At 46.1% G+C, this 20007-nt stretch overlaps 1 protein-coding gene across 5 annotated transcripts in view; it reads left to right on the forward strand.

Annotated features, from left to right (window-relative positions):
* Nucleotides 1–20007, forward strand: part of SLC4A4 (solute carrier family 4 member 4) — a 139838-nt gene that overhangs the window by 6916 nt on the left and 112915 nt on the right. For 2 of the 5 annotated variants that reach the window (XM_027698539.1, XM_027698540.1), the window contains exon 1: nucleotides 12765–13043. The exons of 1 other annotated variant lie outside the window; for it this stretch is intronic. In XM_027698539.1, the coding sequence (XP_027554340.1) occupies nucleotides 12961–13043 (83 nt within the window). In that variant the 5' untranslated portion in view covers nucleotides 12765–12960. Of the gene's footprint in view, nucleotides 1–524; nucleotides 652–12764; nucleotides 13044–20007 lie in introns of those variants that run through there. 2 more of the 5 variants (XM_027698542.1, XM_027698546.1) reach the window with 2 other exon arrangements.

The raw sequence follows: 20007 nt of genomic DNA on the forward strand, positions 1-20007 counted from the left end.
TGGTTGTGCCTATTGGCTACTGCAGCCTTAGGGCTCATCTTTGTCTTTTGCTTCCTCCTTTCTCCTGTGAGTGTGGTTTAGGAATGGACCAGCTAATCTGATGCTTTAAGGATGGCCTAAATAGCCTTGGTGTCTGTGGTCGAACCACCTGGAGAGTCCTGCCTTTCCCACTTGTTGGGAAATGATGGTCTTTGCTGGATAAGCAAGGATAGACAGGAGCAGAAGCCCAAAGTTTATGACACAATAACAATCTAACAGCCTTTATCAAGTCCCACAGTTGCTTGTCTTGGATACAGAGAGAAAAAACCCCTTGTTGCTCTGTGATATCCTGGTGGGAATCTACCTGCAGCAGAGCCCCAGGGCTTGCACAGCTAATTGAGACGCATTCAAAGCCGAAGCCTGGCTCAGCCTGGCTGCTGATTGTTTCATCTGGCAACTAACAGTTCCTCTTCTCGCTGTAGTTTGGCCCTGGGCCTTTTCAGAGGCCTCTGGGCACAAGATGAACCATCTTTTATTTGTCCTAGGCACCGGTGCAGCTCCTGGTATGGCTGGCAGTATCTGAGACTCTCCCAATCCTCCAGCGTGCGCTGCTGTGAAGCTCAAAGGGGACCTGCTCCAGAGGCACAAGGACAGGGCAGAAATGCATCACAGGTAACGGGGGGAGTCCATGGATACAGCTCTGGTGGTTTCTTTCTGACTGATCCGCACCCAATGGATGCTTCAGCGGGACATGTGACTTAATATTTTGGTTGGGCACTTCCAGCTTGTGGTTATATGATGGGAAGAGAGGAAAAACATAAACTGGTTCTCTAGTGTCAAAGTAAACAGGCATCCTCTGGTGCCTTTGGGACTGGGCTGTGGACTGAGCAACTGTGCCCTGGGTTGGTGGGAAAATACCTTGTGGGAAGAAGCTCTGTAGTTCTGCAAGCCTAAAGGAAAGTGGGATCAGACTCTTGGGTTGTTCCATGCCTGAGTAATGCCACAGAAGAAAAGGAAAACTGGTCCCTGCAGAGTGCGATATGTGGTGTTAACAACGGGACACTGTGTCCATGCTGCTGTTTCAAAAGGGTTTAACTGAGGCCTGTCAGCAATTAATTACAGTTGACTTTTAAAGCAGCCTTTCTAATAGGTAAAAGAACGTTTTATTATTAAATCTGCACTTACCCTCACAGGCTGAGGAATTTTGAGTGTTTGAATTGGTTGCAGAGGCAATTAAGCACCTAAATCCCTTTTGAGGTGAGATCATGCCAGTTCTTTCCATACAATATTTATTCCTGCTTTTTATACAACTGCCATTGTTTTCAATTGTCTTTTGGCTCAGCTACCTAAAACCAACCTCCCTTATTGTCACAGCCCTCTGACTGTGCTTTATAATTATAAGGCACCCAGGAGGAATTCAGTCTAACACTGTCATCCTTCAACATGTTGTTACATCACTCATGGAAAGATCAAGGACATAACCCTTTGCCCCAGGTAAATTAGAGAGAGTAGAGCAGCATAAGCAAGCTGGAATGACTCCTTCCCAAAAACAATGTGAGGTGAACACCAGGGAGAGGACTGGCTGACCTCAGGTGAGACTTGCCTCTCGGACAAACGAGGTGTCCCGCTGCTCAATTCCAGGCTTTGGAACAAAAAGGTCCCAGAAACAGGCTGGTTGTACTTGAGGCTGGTGGTCTTCTGAGTAGTAGTGAGATAGAAACAGTGATGGCTCCAAAAGTCACACTGCTGTTTAAGATGTCCCTTCCAGGCTGCTAAGGAAGTGTGCTACCTCTAAGACATTGGAATTTTTGTTTAGAATTACCTATGTTAAGTAATGGTTTGAAGGGCTCAGCTGCAGGAGAATAAACAAGGGATGGATATCTGTGTAAAGCCAAGTGAATGCTGTCTGAAAATAAGAGACTCCTAAAATTTCAGAAATTACCATTTCTATGTATCCATGTTGTTGAGGTTTATCCCCTTTGGTACCAAGTTCCACTTTCTGATGGGAAATAAGCTGCATGATTGAAACTAAGAGAGTTGAAACACCTCAGTATTTCTGAGAGAGCCTCAGAAGGTGCTTACACGGAAGGGATTCATGGCTCTCTGGAAAGCGCCGGCCGGAGAAGGGGCCACTGGATGGAGCTCTTGTCCTGTGGCTGCCCAGCACAAAAGCTGGTTACCTGAGGGGCGTGACCTGTGCCCGTGAGGAATTCCGCTAGAAAACCTGTCCTTGTACAAGGTAAGAGGCTGGGATTCCAGTCTGACAAGCGTGGTGGTGATATGTGATAACCTTCTATTGCTTTATGGGAGACTTACACCTCCTGCTCAACGAGGGAAAGGTCAAGGAGCGGGATTACTTGTAGGCATTGTGGGCATTTGGGAGACCACATCCATAAAGGTCAGCAAACAGGTATCCCCACCACTATCTGGGTAAAAACCCAAGTCTGCAAGGTGCCAGGTAAGGATTTGGGCTAAACTGGTGGCTCTGAGCTTTCACTAAGTTATAAATCTTTGTTTCAAATAAGCTGCTCAGCTGAAAATCAAAACAATCAGTTGTTTCAGGAAGACAGGTTATCCCAGCGAACACCAGTGAACATGTGTGTCTCTGCACTTCTTCAAAACCTACTGAAGTTGTTTTTTTTTTTAAAAAGGCAAATTAAGTGTATTGTTTGGCTTGACTGTTGGGCTTCCTTGAACTCAAACAGGCCATTTTATGTTATTTTATCTGCCTTTTTACCATGCATTTAAAATAGGCCCGTTGCCAGTTGCCTGCCTGGTTAGGAGTTAAAAGGAAAGTGAAACAGTGTTTATGACATACTGTATATGTTTAAGACATGGAGTCCTTTCAGAGGAAGGGATTAGAATTGGATTGCTTCCAATTTCCAGTTTTCATAAACTGTGCGTGACTTCAAAAAGGAACGATTTCTTCCTTTTCACTTTGTGGTTGTTCTCATAAAAAGAGTTTGGATCTGTGTGTATGTGCTTATGTACGTGCACGTTGCATCACCACTTTGGGAACAATCCAAAACACCAGGTTTAGGATACTGACTGGTGGCATCTCTGGACTGTAAAATCAAGTGGCAGAATGTCTTGCTTTAAGGACTGCCTTGCCTCTTTCTTCTTTTTTATTTTTCTTCAGCAGTTTGGGCTAATATTTGCAAATTACTTGTTTCCAAAGAGATTTAAGTGTTTACTGCAGGAATTTGGGGCTGCCTCAGGGTTGCCAGAGATGGAGTGTTTCACATGCAGTTATGCTTCCAGGGCTTTGTTTTCTCTGCCTGCAAAAGCTGTGAAGGATGACACGTGTGACTGTGTTCTGCCCCCTGGCATTCAGGAAAGAACTAACTGCCCTTCCAGCTCCCAGTCCTGGCATTCCTTGTTAAAAGTTCCTTACTGACTGTTTGAAACTTTCTTTATTCATGTCTGCACAAAGATTATTAGGAAAATCATTTGGAGCCAGTGGTAGCCAGAGGGCTGATAATAAAGCTGGAAGTAAATGCTGAGGTGGTGCAGGGTGTCACTTCTGAGGCTTTTGAGAGTGTGCTGCCAGCGGGTTTACCTGCTTGGTGCTGTTTGGACAGAATGTGGCTTAGTTCTCTGTGGCACAAACAGCTGTTGTGTGCTGGTCGAGGGCCACACACTGGTCTCCCAGTCCTGGCAGGAACTGCATCCAGAATGGCTTCCCAAAGCACGTGTTACTGGCCATGGGTGACGAGATGCTGCTGGTAGAGGGGCAAGGAATTGAAAGAGGATGTGGGTCACATTTTTTTCAAGTTCCAAGTGGCATATGAGTTGGGGCACCATGCCCCCTGGAAAAGCAGACAGCGCTTCAGGTTTAGTCATGCCCCAAGCTTATTATAGTTCCGCTGTGGGATTCCAGCAGCTCGCCAAGTGCCAGTGCCTAGCACTAGATAGTCATCCCAGCCACAGAGCCATCTGCCCCGTGGGTGGGAAGAGCCTCTGACAGCTGGTGGAGACGCCGGGTGGGAAGAGCTAATGCCCAGACAAGTGACATGCTAATCCCAAGTCGGGAAAGGGGTGTGATGCCAGCCGTGCGGGGCAGGGATTGTTGCCAGGCAGGTGTCTGCAAACCTGGTGGCTCCCCAGCACAGGCATCCCTCTCCTTCTGCCAGCGCTGGCCTCACGCTCCCAAATTAGTCAACACTTGGGCAAAGTGTGAATAGAAATCACATAGCTGGGAATCTAACTCTGCCCTGCCTAGGTACGTGTGAGGGTTATTGGGAAGGTTAATGTGGGTGTTTCTGCTGTGTAAGCTGCAGGAAAATTCTTCTGCCCAAATTCCTGCTGGCTTGCTGAGCTTGGACTGCAAGAATAGTGAAGAGAGAGCATGAGAGAGCTCTCCAGGGGATGAGCAGCAGGATGGGCTTAGGAAGGACAAAGTGCTGTGCTGAAGCTTGCTTTTCAGCAGCTGGTATCTTCTAATACTAAATTGCAGCCCAAAAATGTAGAGAAAGAATATAAAAATACAGCGGTGAAAGTGACTTTCCATGCTAATGGCTAATTTGGCTTTCTGTTTTTAACTCGGCCCAGAGTTAGCTTTGAATTTACTTTCATGATGAAGACATTAGCATTGCCTGGCTTTGAGAATCAGGCTGGCATTTAAATGCGAGCTTAAGTCTATTTCTGTAAGCGTGATGCAGAGCACTCTCACCAAACTGTTAGAATTTCCTGCTAATTGTGGTGTTTCATTTCTGGCCAACTGCATTCCAGAATGACCTCTCTCTAATGTGCTATTTACTGACTCTATTTTAGTATACAAATTCCCAAGGCTTAGCAATATGAAATTTCTCTTCCTTGTACAGTGTTCTAAAGCCCCTTTAAACCAGAAAGAAATCTGTAGGTTAATGTGATAATTTTGATTTATTAACTTGAGGTGTAGTTATAAACTCTTCCTGTTGGAATGTTGACAGTGTTTAGCATTGGATGGAGATGCTGGCACATACTGCATGGAAGGCCTGGGATCTGTAATAAATACACAGGCCACAAATATTTAAGGCTTATTTCATCCTGTCCTACCTTTCATGCATCTTTTAGTACTGTTTAATTGGAAATAAAACAGGTCTAGGAAGGGACACTATGCTACTTGTAGAAAATGGAAATAATGTTTTAAGACAACGCAAACCATCTTGGTGTTCCCTACAGGGGTGGATTTGTCATCACACACTTCTTGCAGAAGCACCTCAACTGACTGAGACCTGCCCACCCTCAGCTCTGAGCCCCCCCGTCCCCCCCAGCCTCTCCCCAGCTCAGGCTCAAGGCACTTGCATCCAAACCTTCCCTCTGTCAGTTTAAAGCCATTTCCCCTTGTCCTGTCACTCCATGCCCTTGTAAAAATTTCTTTCTTGTTCGGAAAATGTTTGTCTTAAGAGTTGTTTTGGGAGTTTAGAGTGAAGCCTTCCAAAAGGAGAGACGATGCTGCCAACAGATCCTTAGCACTGGAATTGCATTTCTGTCCTCTCATTTTTACCTCTTTGCAGTGGAGAAGGAAGTTCATCTTGTTTCCATGTACTTATTGTTTTGAAACACTGGATGTGATCTGGGTGACTGTTAAGTGGAAAGCAAAGGGTTACTAACATGAAAAGCAAGTCTTTCGAGGGCTTAGAATTCCACATGTGTAGCCTGTGGTGGTGCAGACTTAGCTAGGAATACCAACAGCCCTGTTTTCAGATTCCTCAGCTTTTGTCTTCTTCCAGTGAGTCAGTATCTGTTTGTGTGTGAAAAATCATAACATGAAACACCTTAAAAGCACTGATCCCTACAACAATAAACAATTAAAGGGGAAAATGGAATCCTTCCTCCAGTAGAAAATCAGAGCCAAGCTGAGCTTCCAAGGAAGAGCGTTTTGTGATGTCCTTGATAACAGTAATAACAATAAAGGTCACGAGAGCTCTGTCATCCTGAGACATGATTTTGCCTGCTTAGACAAGTGGCCCCTGCTGAGGCTCAGATCAGGTAGGGCTGATAACAGGGATGGAACAGCCGTGTTTATTTTTGGAATGTGTCAGAGAACCTGTTTCTGGTCCTTGCTCTTTGGTAACAGTCAGGTATTTATTTACATGGTCTGAAGCTCCAGGGCTTCTCCCGTAAAAAGGAGTTTATGTATCTGAACAGTTCGTACCTTTCCTTCCCCTTTGTGTGCTGATGGCAGGAGATCTTAGTCGGAAAGATGGAATGGCATATTCCTGACCTGAGATGATACTTGTTTCCAGAAAGGACAGTTTCACCCTTTGTTACTTCGCAAGGAATTAAATTGTAAATATTGGTGGTGTAAAATCTAATTTGGAGAGGGTATTGCATATTATAAAATACGGTGATGATGCAGTGGACATTGATACCTATCAAACTATTTGTAAGATGGTGAGGAGTGTGGTTTTTGCTTCGTGTGCTAATCCATATTGAAGAAAACAAAAGAAATTGGGAATCTCGTGGATGGCCTTGCCCTGGGAACAAAGTGTGTGTTGAAAAACTAAATGGATGAGCATGTCTGTGCCTGGTTGTTTTGTATATTTGGGCCCTTCTGTTTTAAAATCTTAGCAGCTGATTTGAAAATTAATTGAGAGCACTGCATTTTGATTTGAAATACAGACAATATAAAAATAGAAGTCAGTGACCTATTCAAACTACTTCAATTAAGTAGCAGCAGGAAATCCAAATATACCGGTGAAGTCTGTTATTGGAAAACCTTCACTTCTTCTGCTGGAAATGAGAAAATTACTGATGATGTGTAAATTGGAAAAGGTCTTAAGGAGGAGACATTCATAAATAGAGGCCAGACTTAAGCAGGCCCTTAGAGAGTGAGGGAGAGAGACACTGGATTATGAAGCCAAAGTTCAGGATCTCTCCTAGACACTGCAGGAAGGATCCTAGGACTGATTCTGTAAGCAGGGACTCTTGCAAGGTTTATGAAGGATGTGGTTCAGTTGCTGAGGGAGAGGGAATATGCTGCTTAGCAGTTGATGGGACTTCAGCAGGAAAGGTTAGAAAACTGCAAAGCCTGGATACTTCGGTACTTCTAGGCACTGCTCCACATAAAGCCAAAGACAGGCTGTTGTTTTAACACTTCAGGAATGCTTGGTCACAAACTAAATGTGGACGGTAAACATCACTTAAACCTTTTACCTGAACACCTGGTTTGGTAAGAAGTGCCTGAATTGCTCTGCTTGTTACCTGTTCTGGGAGACAGGTTGGAGCTCAGGCAGCAGCTACTAAACTTGCAGCACTTTGGGACTTAGCTGGAGGAATTTGGGTTTATTTGTGTTTTCCCGTAGTACCTTGGGGGTCTTTGAACATTGTTTTCACTGTGGCTCCGAGAGGCTCTTTTGAATCCAGATCTCAAGGTTTTAGGTGTCCCTTTTACAGAGGTGTTTAGTCCAAGGAACGTGGTGAGCACTTTGAGGTTTTCCTTGCTGTGGCTGCCATGCAGTGTTTGCTATTCTGATTGCTCTGATTTGCAAGCGGCATTGCTGGAGTGTCATGGATGGAGTTCCATGGATTGCAGTGCATGGGACGCATTCTCGCTGCTTCCTGGTATTCACTAAAACCAGTGGACTAGAAATAAATAATGTTCAACTGCTCTAATTTTAGCATAAAATTAAGATAACTTGTTGACCAGCGTTATTGTTCCAAAGAGCATAACATTATCCAAGAAAGCAGCGGGACTCATAGGCATGTTCTGCTGGAGAGTGTTCGCACAATATCCACCATAAACTGTTGTCTGTTGCTATGAAACAATCTGAGAAGATCAAATGGTGCATAAACATTGCATAACTCATCAAAGAGATCAAGTAAGGTGTAGAGATAAGGGATGGAAGTCATTGTGGCACTGGTAGAGACTTGGGGAGGGGTAGAGAGCTGAGGCTGGAGAAGAGCATTGAAGCGGTATGGGCAGGAAGCAATAGACATCCCAGTTAAAACACTGGTGAAAGTTCTCCTTGGAATCTCCACGCATGGCACTTCAGTTTGATCTCGTGGTATCTTAGAAGGATTTCTTTTTCTTCTTCCCATGCAAAGGAGTCAGGAAGTATTTCTAGAAAAAATATCTATGGGAAATTTCTTATTTGAAATTTTGAATACTTTTTCTTACTTTGGTCCATCTTGTTGCTTAGTTAGAAACTTCTTCACCTTAAAAGAATGACCACTGTCTTTGTGATGATGCTCTTTATAACGTGAATGCTTCACCGTTTCAGAGCAGCCAGGCTGACAACATAGAGTTGTCTTTGCTTCCCAAGTCACCCCAGACTCCTGCTTCTTCCATGTGTTTATGCAGTTATTAAGTCCATTCTTGCCATCCCTCAGCAGAAGAGATCAAACAGCAGATAAACCACTCATGCCTGCAGCAGCACTCCCATGTTGCCTAACTGTCTATTCTTCTTCCAGAGGCACCTTCCTCCATCCCACCCCGGGGAAAGTGCTTTGGTAAATAGATTAGCTCTGCTCTGTGTTCTCGGGGTCAGCAAACAGAGAGTCTGGCAGGCTGGCAGAAGAGGGAGGATTTTCCAGCAAGCCGCTAAATGGCCATGGAAATGTCTGGCCACTCAAACGAAAGGAGGAGGGAGAAATGTAAACTCTTTGGTTGATGAGTAAGAAAAGGCTTTGGTGAATTTTTCAACCTGCTGCTTGTCTGAGTTAGCAAAAAATTTCAAGTGATTTCAAGAGAAATGGATTCCCCCACTCATTTCACCGGGTGCCAAGTCTGACTCGGAGATAATGTTTACTAAACTGAGTTAAAAACATCCCTGCTTTTCAATACAGGAAGAAGGAGAAAGATCCTGTTAAAAAGAACTGCAGAGACCATTTTGGAGCTCTTGTTTCTGGTGACCTTTTAATAATGCACAGCAGGACTGAAAGCAGCAGTGGTCAAGTTCCTCAGCTTCAGAAAAATCAACCCTGTTTTCTGAGGCTGGGCTGCTTCATCCTGTGACTTTCGTGGCAGGTAACATTTTACAGGGTTCCAGTGACAACGGGGTGTCACCTCAGAGAGGAAGGAACCTTTTTCATGTCTTTGCATCCCAGATAAATCCCCTTGTGTTTTGAGTTTTGGCGTCTTCAGTTGATTACTCATGCTCAAGTGTGAGGGGAAATACTACAGAGCTAATTATAATCGCTTTTAAATTAGATCCTGCAGCAACTCCTGCAAGAAATTTTAAGTGAGCGATGCACACGGTCTGCGAGGTTGATGCTGCTTTACCACCAAATCCCAAAATCACAGAATCCTGGAATAGTGTGGGTTGGAAAGGAACTTAAAGCTCATCTAGTTCCAACCCCCTTGCATTGTGCAGGGACACGTGTCCAAACCATAATGCACAGGGAAGTCTTAGAATACTTGGACCTGGAAGTATTCTGCTGATATACTGGGAACCTGGTGAGGCACCTAACAAACCAGGAATTTCTGGTGAAATTTCTGCTTGCACAGGAGCGGGAACTGTTTCAAATATCCACTCTGTATCCTGGATGTGAAATAGTTCTTAGAAAACTGTTATATGAAAGGTCTCACGAAATTACCTGCTTAAACAATGCATCATTCCATGCCTCCTGTAGCATTAGCTGGAGTGAGTGGTGTTATTCCTGTGAGAGACGGGTTTTGGACAGGACTGTGTGGAGATATGGTTGGCTGTAAGTCTCTCATGTCTTTTTTCCCTGTGATTCCCTCTATCACAAAGAAGGTGCTTGAAGAAATAATCTCATAACTTACAGAACTGGATGATTTGTTGTTGTTAACAGGAAAATTCTTAAAATTAAAATGAACCCTCATTTCAAAAGACTTGAGCTTGTAAATGGATCGATTGAGTCAAGGTTTCCAGGAAATAAACTTGCACCTTTAAGGCTGTGCACAACCTTCTCTCTGGAATGGCTGAAATGCAGGGCTGGGAGGGCTCTCCTTCCACTTCAGGGGCTTTTGTGTTTGTCAGTTTTCAGGCTTTCTGAGAAGGAAGTTCTGGCTTCTGGTATGGGGAGATCAAAGCATGGAGAAGGTTAAGAAACTTGAGTGGAGTTCTGGGTGAGTCAGCGGTGCTTTCCCACATTCAAGTCAGACTCCTTAAGGGAAACCCAGGTTGCACTGGCAAATCAATTGAGGCACAGGTTAATAACAGAAATAGATTAATTCCTTTATTCTTTGGTTCTCAAAATGCCTTATTAAAGGAGTTCAGGATTTTCTTTAGGATCCTTCTTCTACAGACAGAAAAACTCTTCTTCTTCTGTCCATTTCTTTAAATATATTTTCCCCTCCTTTCCTCACCAGTATTAATTTTGGGGTCTTATATCCCTTTTTTCTTTCGGAAACATCTCTAAACAAATATGCTTGGGACTGAACTAGGTCTTTTCCATAAGCATGTTCTGCTTCCTCCTGTTTTCAGTAGGGATGTGGAAGGCCACACAGACAAGTGGTGAAAGCTAGAGATTGAGCTGGCCTGAGCAGGTTTTCCATGTCCTGTGCTGGAAGCAGGCTCTCCACTGCAGCATTCAGTGCCACAGTATGCTTTAGTATGGTCCATTACTTGTCTGAAAACTGTGCCAGCCGTAGAAGCCAGAAATGTGCATTTTAACAGGCAGTTAAAAATAGCTTGGTTTGTTGTAAATCACCCTCCCCTAGCTGGTATTAATTTCCATGGAGTTGAAGAATTTAGAATTCTCCTGGTTTCTGCGATGGCTGCACGTTGAATTCGGAATATTGTCACTTCCAAACAGAGTTTTAATGACATCAACAGTAAGTTTTTTCCAGTGTACTGAAATCCTTAAGCCTTAAAGGAGAGATAACTGCTGCATACTCTGCTGTGTTTGTCTTCCATGTGTTTTCATTCTTTTTCTCTGTAGGTTTGAATTGAACAGGATTCAGTTCTTCGTTAGGCGTTCTTGGACTGGCAGCAGTATTGCTTTGGCTTTGTTCCCAAGTACAAGTTAATGTAAGGGTGGCATTCCAGCTTTCCAGAGGGAAAAAAAAAACAAACCAAAATAACCTGACAGGCTGTGATTAGCTGTGCAGGTGTATCAGGCTTGTATGTTCGCAGGTAATCTGGCAGTACCAGCTTCATTTGCACCAGGGGTGAAAACACAGCCATGTTTCTGTTTCCAAAACCAAAATACATCAGAATCTTCTTGTTATCCATTGGATAACTCTGGGGCAAAAACGAGGCTGTTTGCTGCACTGCAGACTTAACTGCTCTGAAGCTTATTTCTGTCGCTTATTACCATTCTTACTTCTATCACTTATTAGCATTCTTTAAATCAAAAACATTTTAAAAAGTTTTCAGACTTGTTTCACAAAAGTCCTGGCAAAAAGGTAACAACAAAAAGTGAGTGTTGTGAAGAGTTAATTACGGAAGGAAAATCTCTTCTGAGGCTTAACTGGAGGCTGATAATGAGTTTCCATTGCCTGCAGGTAGGTTGGGATGAGAAGGAAATGGGTAAGGCACCAGAGTGGGGCTAAACTGGCTTTGTTTTTTCCATGCTGGAGGTGGCAGATGAATAAGTTGGTTCCTCTTTGTACCTGTACATCACAGGTGAGAGCATCTCCCCATGTGCCTGTTCCACCTCCATACTGAACACTTGGGAGCATAGGCTGTCTCTGAGCCTCTCTGTGCAGCACAGCAGGCTCTGGGCAGAGCAGGGTGCTGCAATATCCAAATGCTCCAGCTGACGCTGGCGTTGCCACAGCTACACTTGCTTCAGCAACTTCAAAGAGAAAGGGGGAAAAAAGTGCCTCAGCTGTATGTGACCTGAGCTGATTCGTGCTGGGAATTAAATCCTTTCCAGAGACTTGCAGTGTCCAAGATGGAGGGGAGAGGGGATTTCCTTGGGAACAGCTTTTGAGTTTTGCATTTTATCTCACATCCTTGCCTTGGAAAGGGAGACACACGTGCTCTGTTTACTTGTAACTGCTAAGTAAGGTATGTGATGAGTTTAGGTAGAGCTGGAATTAAGGTGTGCTCTGTGTTCCGAGAGAGTTGGCTGTGGGGGAATTAATAAAATTAGGAAATCTTATCCATTTTAGTGTCTGAGATACAGGTTTTGTGGAGGCAAATCTTGCATTTTGAGCGAGTAGTTGCTTTTGAGTACAGAACACTTGCTTTTGGGTACAGAACCCAGGATGAGGGCAAGTGTAGGTGCCATGAAAAGTAACCCAAGTGATGTAAGGGAAGAGCACTGTCCATTGCTGAACCAGAGGTCAAAATGTCTTCAATGCTTCTGTCCATCAAGAAAATGATATCCTGGCTCCCAGTCCCAGCTCTGCTCCACTCCTTTCTTTCTGGTGGCAGGTGTGACCTGGCCTTCATCTGGAGCTGGACGCAGCTCTCCTTTCTCGTTATTGCTGCTGCTCCTTGGCAGCCTGGAGCTGAAACACGAGACTGTGGCCGTGTCCTGTGTCCTTGCACGTCCACACGTGTGAGGCAGGGGGTCCCACAGCAGGAGCAGGGTAGGGGTGCACACAGCAGGACATGTGGCTGGCTTCTGGAGGGACTGCATTTCCAGGAAAACCAGATGAGGGAAGGGATGGAATGGGGTGAGTGGGGTGAAGGATCAGGTGCTCGGGACAGCCAGCCAGCACATATTCCTTACACATATTCCCTATTCCTCACTGGACCGAGGGCTCGCCTTACACCTCCAGTGTGGGCAGAGCAAATTGTACTGGTGGGATATTCCCGTTTGTCCCAGACCCCAGGCCCTCTGAGCCGGCAGCAGGAAGGTTAGGTGTTCACAGGGTGGCCCCCACTTTGGGGCTCACCCCAATGGTGGCAGGCACTGCTTGGCTTTCAGTGGCTTTAACGGAGAGACTCCCACATCCCGTTGGGCAAGTGGAGCAAAATGTCACGGGGGGGGAAACTATTTTGATCCCTTTCCCTGGGGGGGCAGAGGGGAGGGAAGAAGTGGGCCATAGTAAATGTCACATGGGCCCGAAGTTAGTGTCCCTCCGAGCGTGGACAGTGTTTGCTGGACTCTGCCTCTCTGTTTGAGCTGGAGCAAATGTGGACGACGAGCTGCTGCGAGTCACTGGTTCTCCTGCTCAAGGAGCCCATGGGACAGCTGGATCTGTGGAAGGACTGGAGGTAGGTCTGGGCAGCCCAGTTTGGGACAGGACACTGAGAGGCAGAATGAGTCAGGAGGGGTGCAGTGACCTCCAGTCTGAAATCCTGACGCTGCCTTTTCCCTCTGTGCCAGACTTGGTATTTCACAGAGTTTTTCCTGCTGATACGGGTCGTGACCAGTATAAAACGCTTTTCAGGTGCAAGATCTTTTGCACCAATTCTGTTATTGTAACCAGGAGAGCTTTCCAGAGCAGCTCTGGGGTTTTCACAATCCTGTGCCTTGCAACACCTCTGAAAGAACCCAGACGTCCAGTGGAAACTTGTCATTTTGCTGTGTGCTCTTGCTTGCTTAATTGCTGCTTGTGTGGGGATGATGACAGAGTGATTTCATGAAAATGAATTTTTTTAATTCTGTGTATGATCTGTCTAACCTGTGCTAGAATATACAGTTACTTCTCAGATAACATCAGGCTGGTGGTTTGTTGTCAGTGGCAAGTGCTCTTGCTGAGCCAACTTTCTGATCTGCTTAAATCATTTAGATAAGTGGCATAACATCTCCCTGGAATGCTGGGATAGCAAGATAAACCACGTTCGGTGTTAGGAAGAGAAAGGTTGTGTGTCTCTCTGTATCTCTCGGGAACTGTTGAATGTTTTTTGGCGTTAATCTGCAGCCATAACGACACAGCTCTAACCTGCAGTTATTAATTGGGAGCAGAGCCAGCAAATGCTGCAGAGTTGGAACTGATATTCTGAGAATTGTGGAAAACAAAGCTGGGCAGAGGAGCAGCAAAGGGAATTGGTTTGTGATAACTGCATGTACAAGGAACAATGAGGGACAGAGGAAGGCAGGGGACGTGTATAATGGGCTCTGTGTTTCTCAGAGAGACCTAGTTAGGAAGATGTGGAATAAATAAGTCTTTGAGTCATTCCCTTTTCCATATTGGAAAGCCTCCTAAATGTGTCGTCACAAAGCATCTGCATGCTGAAGATGTGCAGTTTGATAAGGTATGATAGATTGTGCTGTAAGTGTGACAATAATAAGGGCATGTCTAAACACACAGCAAATGTTTTCCTTCTCCTGTGGAAAATGTTTACACACACTTCTCAGTGAAGTGGGGGAAACAAAGTACTGGGATTTATTGCTTATGCTACAGGAAGGGAAAACATGGGAATGGCAGGCTCAGGGAGAGTTCTGGAGAGATGAGCTGGATACTACAGCCTCCCCTGAGAGTCACAGGGCAGTGACTGCTTGTCCTCTGCTGGGGCTGCTCCCCTCTCATGGGGTCTTTCCCCAGTCCTCAGCTGCATCTTCCCCCTGCTCCCGTCCTCCAGCACAGCCGTGAGGGCAGGGCTGGCTGGTGTCTGGCCAGGAGACCCCGCGCTGTGACTTCCCTGACAACTGTGCTGGGAAAAAAGAGCCACTGTGGGAGCGCTTGGGGCTGTAGCTCAGGTGAGAGGGAGAGGAGCACAGCACTGGCTCACCGCCAACGCCATTTCTTCTTGCCATTCTTCCTCCTTTTATTTTCTTTCCCCACCCCAAAGCATGGGAATGTAGTAATTACATTTTGACCCAGTTTCCAAAATCACTGTAGCATAGACTTTGACGGGGGGGCCAGGGGGAACCACTTAGGAATGAAAACCAGCCATTAGCTAGTACCAGAGGGGCAGAACAGCAGCAGACTGTTACAAGTATGCACTAACAGCCTTGTAGAACAACTGTTACCCTGCATGTTTTCATGGAAAGAAAAAAAAAGGTAATTGCATTTACGTTTTTTTGATATTTGATCCCTGATACACAAACCTTATGAGCCCGAGTTCAGGTTGCCTTCAGCTGAAGCGCTCTAAGCGCAGAGGCTTGTGTCAAGTGCTTGGATCTTCAGAACTTGGCTGGAGGTTTCATGGCAGCCTTTCTTGTGGTTATTTCTGGCACCTCTGGCTGCCAGTTGGAACACGGGGCTGTATATCTGTGGGGAAGTGGAAAGGAACGGGTGTGAGCGCCTGCATGGAGCAGGAGCCCTGAATAGCAACAGGCTTGGGTTAAGATGGGGTTTTGAAATGCACAGAGACTCGGGGAGCAGATGGAAGTACGAAAACCAAACCAATTTCCTCATTCCGGCTATTAATACAAGAGGGGGAAAAAAGGTCCTTTGAAGTGATTTCAAACAGCAATTAATATCCCTTGGAATCTCCCCGTTGACTCAGTGAGGAGTCTTGAGTGAGAAGCTGGAATGTAACCTCACAAAATAAGATAGGTGGGAATGGAGAAAGGAAAGGCCTGAAGACATTGTCCTGAGGGATGGGAATATAATGTCTCCCACCTTCTGCTGCATTGGTTTGCCACTGCCTCGGCTGCCACTGCGGATCAGGGGTGGCACCTGGAATAGTTACACTGTAGGCCTAGGGGTACCACTGGTGCTTGGATACAGATTACACTGCATTACACTGCCTGTGCTGCAGTGGAGGAACAAAGGATGTCAGTGGCCCCCCGGCATTTCCCACCACAAGCAAGGCTGAACATGAAGACAACATCCTGCCCTGGAAGGCAGCTCTTGGCTGCTCCACTGCAGATCACAGCTTTGTAAGAGAATGCTCTGGCCTCAGAGGACAGGCTGGTAGGTGCCTTGGGGATGTCCCCTCCCTTGGTGGGGAAGGATGGGGCTTTGAGGTGGGACCACGAGTGCGGGGGAAAACACAGGCGAGAAGTTGAAGGCTCTGAGAGATGGAGATATTCCTCGTGTGTTTGTGTTAATCAAAAAAAACGTGAGATTCTCCAAAGGCAATATTTTATTCTGGTGTTATGTGCAAGCATAAAGTGAAAGCCTGCCCTTTGACAGCACTCGTATTTTCTTAAAACGCTCCACCAGAACATGCTGTCCCAAATATCCATCAGTACTCCGTCATGCCCGAGCCTCATAAAGCACACAGCGCGGGATGTTGTCTCAGGACAGCCGTCTCCTGTTGCTACACAAATGTTGAGGTGAAGCCCGAGTTTATTAGTTTTTAAGGCAGAAGATATTGTTTCTGCACATTTTTACTTCACACAGTGCCTTAATTTCTATTAGTCTTAAGATGATATGCCTTGGATTTATTTGGCTTACTGGAAGGCTGGAGGAGCCGAGGCCAGTCGGATACTTCATCTCTCCTACGTGGCAGCCTGGTCCTCATGGCTGTTCTTGCAGGTCAGTGCTTCTGAGGTTCCACTGCCTGCCCTTCCTGGATCTGCCAGAGCACCAGGCACTCCTTGCCCTTGAACTTCTGCTCCCCAAATTGCCTCCTTCCCATGGAGAGGAGCTTGCATTTGGGCTGTTGGCTGCAGCCTTTTGTAGTGAGAGATATTTAAAAAGGTGGTTTCAGCAACAGGTCTTGCGGGCAGGTTTTTCCTCTGAACTTCCTGGTGCTGCCTCACATGAAGTGCACAGCTCAGCAACTGCTGAATGCGGGGAGCAATGCCCAGAATATCATGGAATCACAGAATGGTTTGAGTTGGAAGGGTCCTAAAATCTCACCTCGTTCCACGCCCCTGCTGTGGGCAGGGACACCTTCCACTAGACAGGAGTGCTGGATATCTGACAGGGCTGGCCAGGGAAGGTTTTCGTACTTACAGGTATCTATCCAAAGGTTTTCTGACGGACTGTGTGGCTTCTGGGTGGTATCAGCATGGGTTGCTTCTCCCTTCCGTTGGGGTGAATCCCAAAGATCTGGGTCTCCATGCTGGGGGTATTCCTTATCTGCCTGCACGTGCAGGAGCTGCTGTAGCAGAAAACTGTGGAGCTGGGAAGAGCGCTGAAAGAGCAGCCAGCTCTCAGGGATGCTTTTTCCCTTCTGTTTTTGGCCTTGTTTTGGCTTGGACAACACATTTCTCCAGTTTCACTTTCACTCTGCCTTTTTTTTTTTCCCCCCTAGAATGCTTTGCTCTTCAGACTACCCTAAAGTGGCAAAGCCCTTTTGGAGTTGTATGTGCTCCCGGGGAATTGTTGTTTGCTCTGAACTAGTCTGTTTCTGTTGGAATTACCAAACAAATAATTTAAAAATCATTAAGTCTTCAAAGCTTTATTTATAGAGCAGAAATTTCTGGCTAAGTGTAACCTGCCAATGTTTGGTTTTCAATGTTTTGTTTAGGATATGTTGGTATAAAAGATGAGAGACAGAACAAGAGACGTGAAAATCCAAAGCAGTGAATGATAATGCTGCTGTTTAATTATTTGAAAAGAAAACATTTCTGATGACCCAGGATGGACAATGAGATAATAAACCAAACCCCTACCCAAAGGAAAGAAAAAAAAAAAAAAGCAAACCAGCAGCCCAAGCCAGCCTTTGACGTGTGGCATCATAAATTGTGTCCCGCTTTAAAATGACCTGGAGTTTAGAAATTAAATGATAGAAGGGAATATATGGTGGAGTTACTGTATTGTAAGTACCAGCTTCTCTTGGGTAGCCTTTTTCCTCATATCAAAAGAGGGCCTGCAGAGGGAAAACCTGGCAACAACTTGAAAATTTAATCAATGGAAACACACTTGTTCTCTGGGAATAAAAAGTCTGTATTAGTACAATAGGAAAATGGTTAAAGGCAAAGAGCTGAGGTATACTGAGAAAAAGAAGAAGAAACATTGAGATGAATATCTGTTGTTTAAATTGGCAAAGTAAGGGGAAAAACAGTGTTCCAAGAACAATAACCTAAATGGCACTGGAAATCAATTAATGATGAATTGGCTGGAGCTGAGCAATACAGATCTCCATGGATTTACTGTGTAGTTTGCTGTTGCTGTAGCTTTATAGCTTTTTTTCCAAGTATCCATTGCAGGACATCACTTGAGAAGGACGCTCAGGTGTGTATATATGGTTGGATTAGGTAGTTTGGTAGAAGTTTGGTGATTTATCAGTACAGGACCTGTCTTACTGATAGTGTATTTTGGATTTCCTGCTGCTGCTGCCATTTGGCATCTCCAAAGCCCTGTGGAGGTGTCCCAGATGGGATTTTTTTACATCAGGAAAAGATGTAGTCTTGAATTAAGAGGATCACGGTGACCTGCCATTCCATTTACTTTCCTGCAGGATATTGGATGCTCGAGACCAGATTGCTCTCAGTGTCGGGAGGCAAGGATTCAATTTTAGAGAAGCAGGCAGAAAGCAGTGCACATCAGGGAAACTATCTCTAATCCTGATGCCTGTCACCATCTGCTTGTGGGAAGTTATCTTCAAGCAGAGGGTAAGAAGGCTGGCTGGGGGGCTGCTGAGCTTTGACAACAGAAATCAAAGTAAGTTGCAGGTTTATCTGTACTAGTCATGCTGTTTGTTGGACTTGGCCTTACACTGAGAGAGAGTGAGATTTCTCCATGTCCTTCCAGTCAGCGATAAAATATTAGAAGCTTGCCTGAGGTGGTGCACAGGAGGTGAGGAGGATTTTGATAATGGTTATTGCTCTTGTAAGGATTTGGTGCTCAGGAGAATTGGTCTGGAACACAGTGCAGGTGCTGTACAAATGGGCTGGAATGCTGGTTGGCCCATCCCTCTGGGATTTCTTGGTGGTTTGTTGTTTTTTTTTTTTGGCCCAGGATGCCAATAGCTGAGGAATGAGGAAGAGAAAGAAACCCATCAAAATGACAGCTGGGGAGAAACTGGGAACAGAATAAATCTTCCTGATGTAAATACTGCTCCTCCCATTTGCTCACCCATACTTATCACAGAGCAGAGAGGCACTTCCAGGTCTGTTCCCCATTTTCATGGGATTACAACGAGCCTTGTGCTGCAGGGGGCTGACTTCAGCCCTGGATTTCCCTCCTGCCCTGATTTGTGAAAGGATGTGTGTCCCTTCTGACGTGCTTTCTGCCTGAACTTGCTCTGAAGCCGAGAGCAGGCGATGTGTTTGAGAGCAAAGAAGTGCTTCAGTCAGCTGGGCTGCTCCGCTCTTCCTTAGCCCTCTCCTCCTTCCAGAGGGGTGGGAGTATTTGTTGTCCCAGCGTCCCAACAGCTGGAGGTGGCGGAAGCGCGTGTTTCGGCATCCTACGCTCTGATGGGTTTTGTGGGTGCAGGAACAAACACACTTTCTTTATTTTAACAAAGCCCTGCGTTTTTGGCTCTGACCAGAGGCTGGTTTGGCCTCGTTCCCTGGAGCGGGGAGCAGGACACGACTTGAGGCGGGTGAAATCTGCTTTCTCCGCTACTCCCCAGGGCCAGGGCTCACCACCGAGGGGACAGCGGCCGCTCGCCCCTCTCGGGGGGCTGGAGCTGGAGTTGGCTGCTCCGGGGGTGCCGGGGGAAGGGGGGCTGGTTCCCAGCAGAGGGCCCCCGAGCAGCGCCGCAGGCTCCTGCCCTGCACTCTCCTGGCCCCGAGCAGCGCGGGGGCTCCTGGCAGGCAGGGATGCAAGAGGTGCGGCGCTTTGGTGCGTGGAGGAGTTTGCTCTTGCTGAAAAGATAAGAGATGTTTTTGTATGGAAATATGAGTGTTTTAGGGAATTCAGTCCTGAAAGTTGGTAGGGGACCGGCAGGTCTTGCTCACAGGTCTGTGCAAAGCCCAAACCTGTGTTGTTTTCTAGATGAATGTAAGACAACGTGTGTTTTCAAAGCTCTGGAGGCAAACACGCTGTGCTCTCGGAAGCTAGCAGGAGTATTGGAAGGTACCAGAAGCAATTGCCCTACCCAGTGAAATCCCCATAGCTCTTCTTCTTGTGTTCTGAAGGAGGGGACTGTTGTGACCTGTGTGGCTCTCCCAGTGCTCCAGGATGGCTCATTGCTCTCAAGCAGACTTTGGTGCATTATTCATGAGAAGCACATCAAGGGCACTGTTGCCAAAAGCCCCTTAACTCTCCAGCATTTGGCTCTCTCGCCTCACCTGAATGTTTTCTCAGCACCTCCTGTTTCTGCCTCTTGCAAAAGATCGAGCCGGGGGAAGTCAGTGGGAATTTGGCAGTTTGCTTCCAAGGGCCCTGCAGTGGTTTCACAGGGAGCGGGCAGGCAGGCAGGGCTGAGCTGGGACTCTTACTGAGCC

This window comes from Neopelma chrysocephalum, unplaced genomic scaffold (genome assembly GCF_003984885.1).
Source record: "Neopelma chrysocephalum unplaced genomic scaffold, ASM398488v2 Primary Assembly neopelma1_128, whole genome shotgun sequence".
Classification (NCBI taxonomy): domain Eukaryota; kingdom Metazoa; phylum Chordata; class Aves; order Passeriformes; family Pipridae; genus Neopelma; species Neopelma chrysocephalum.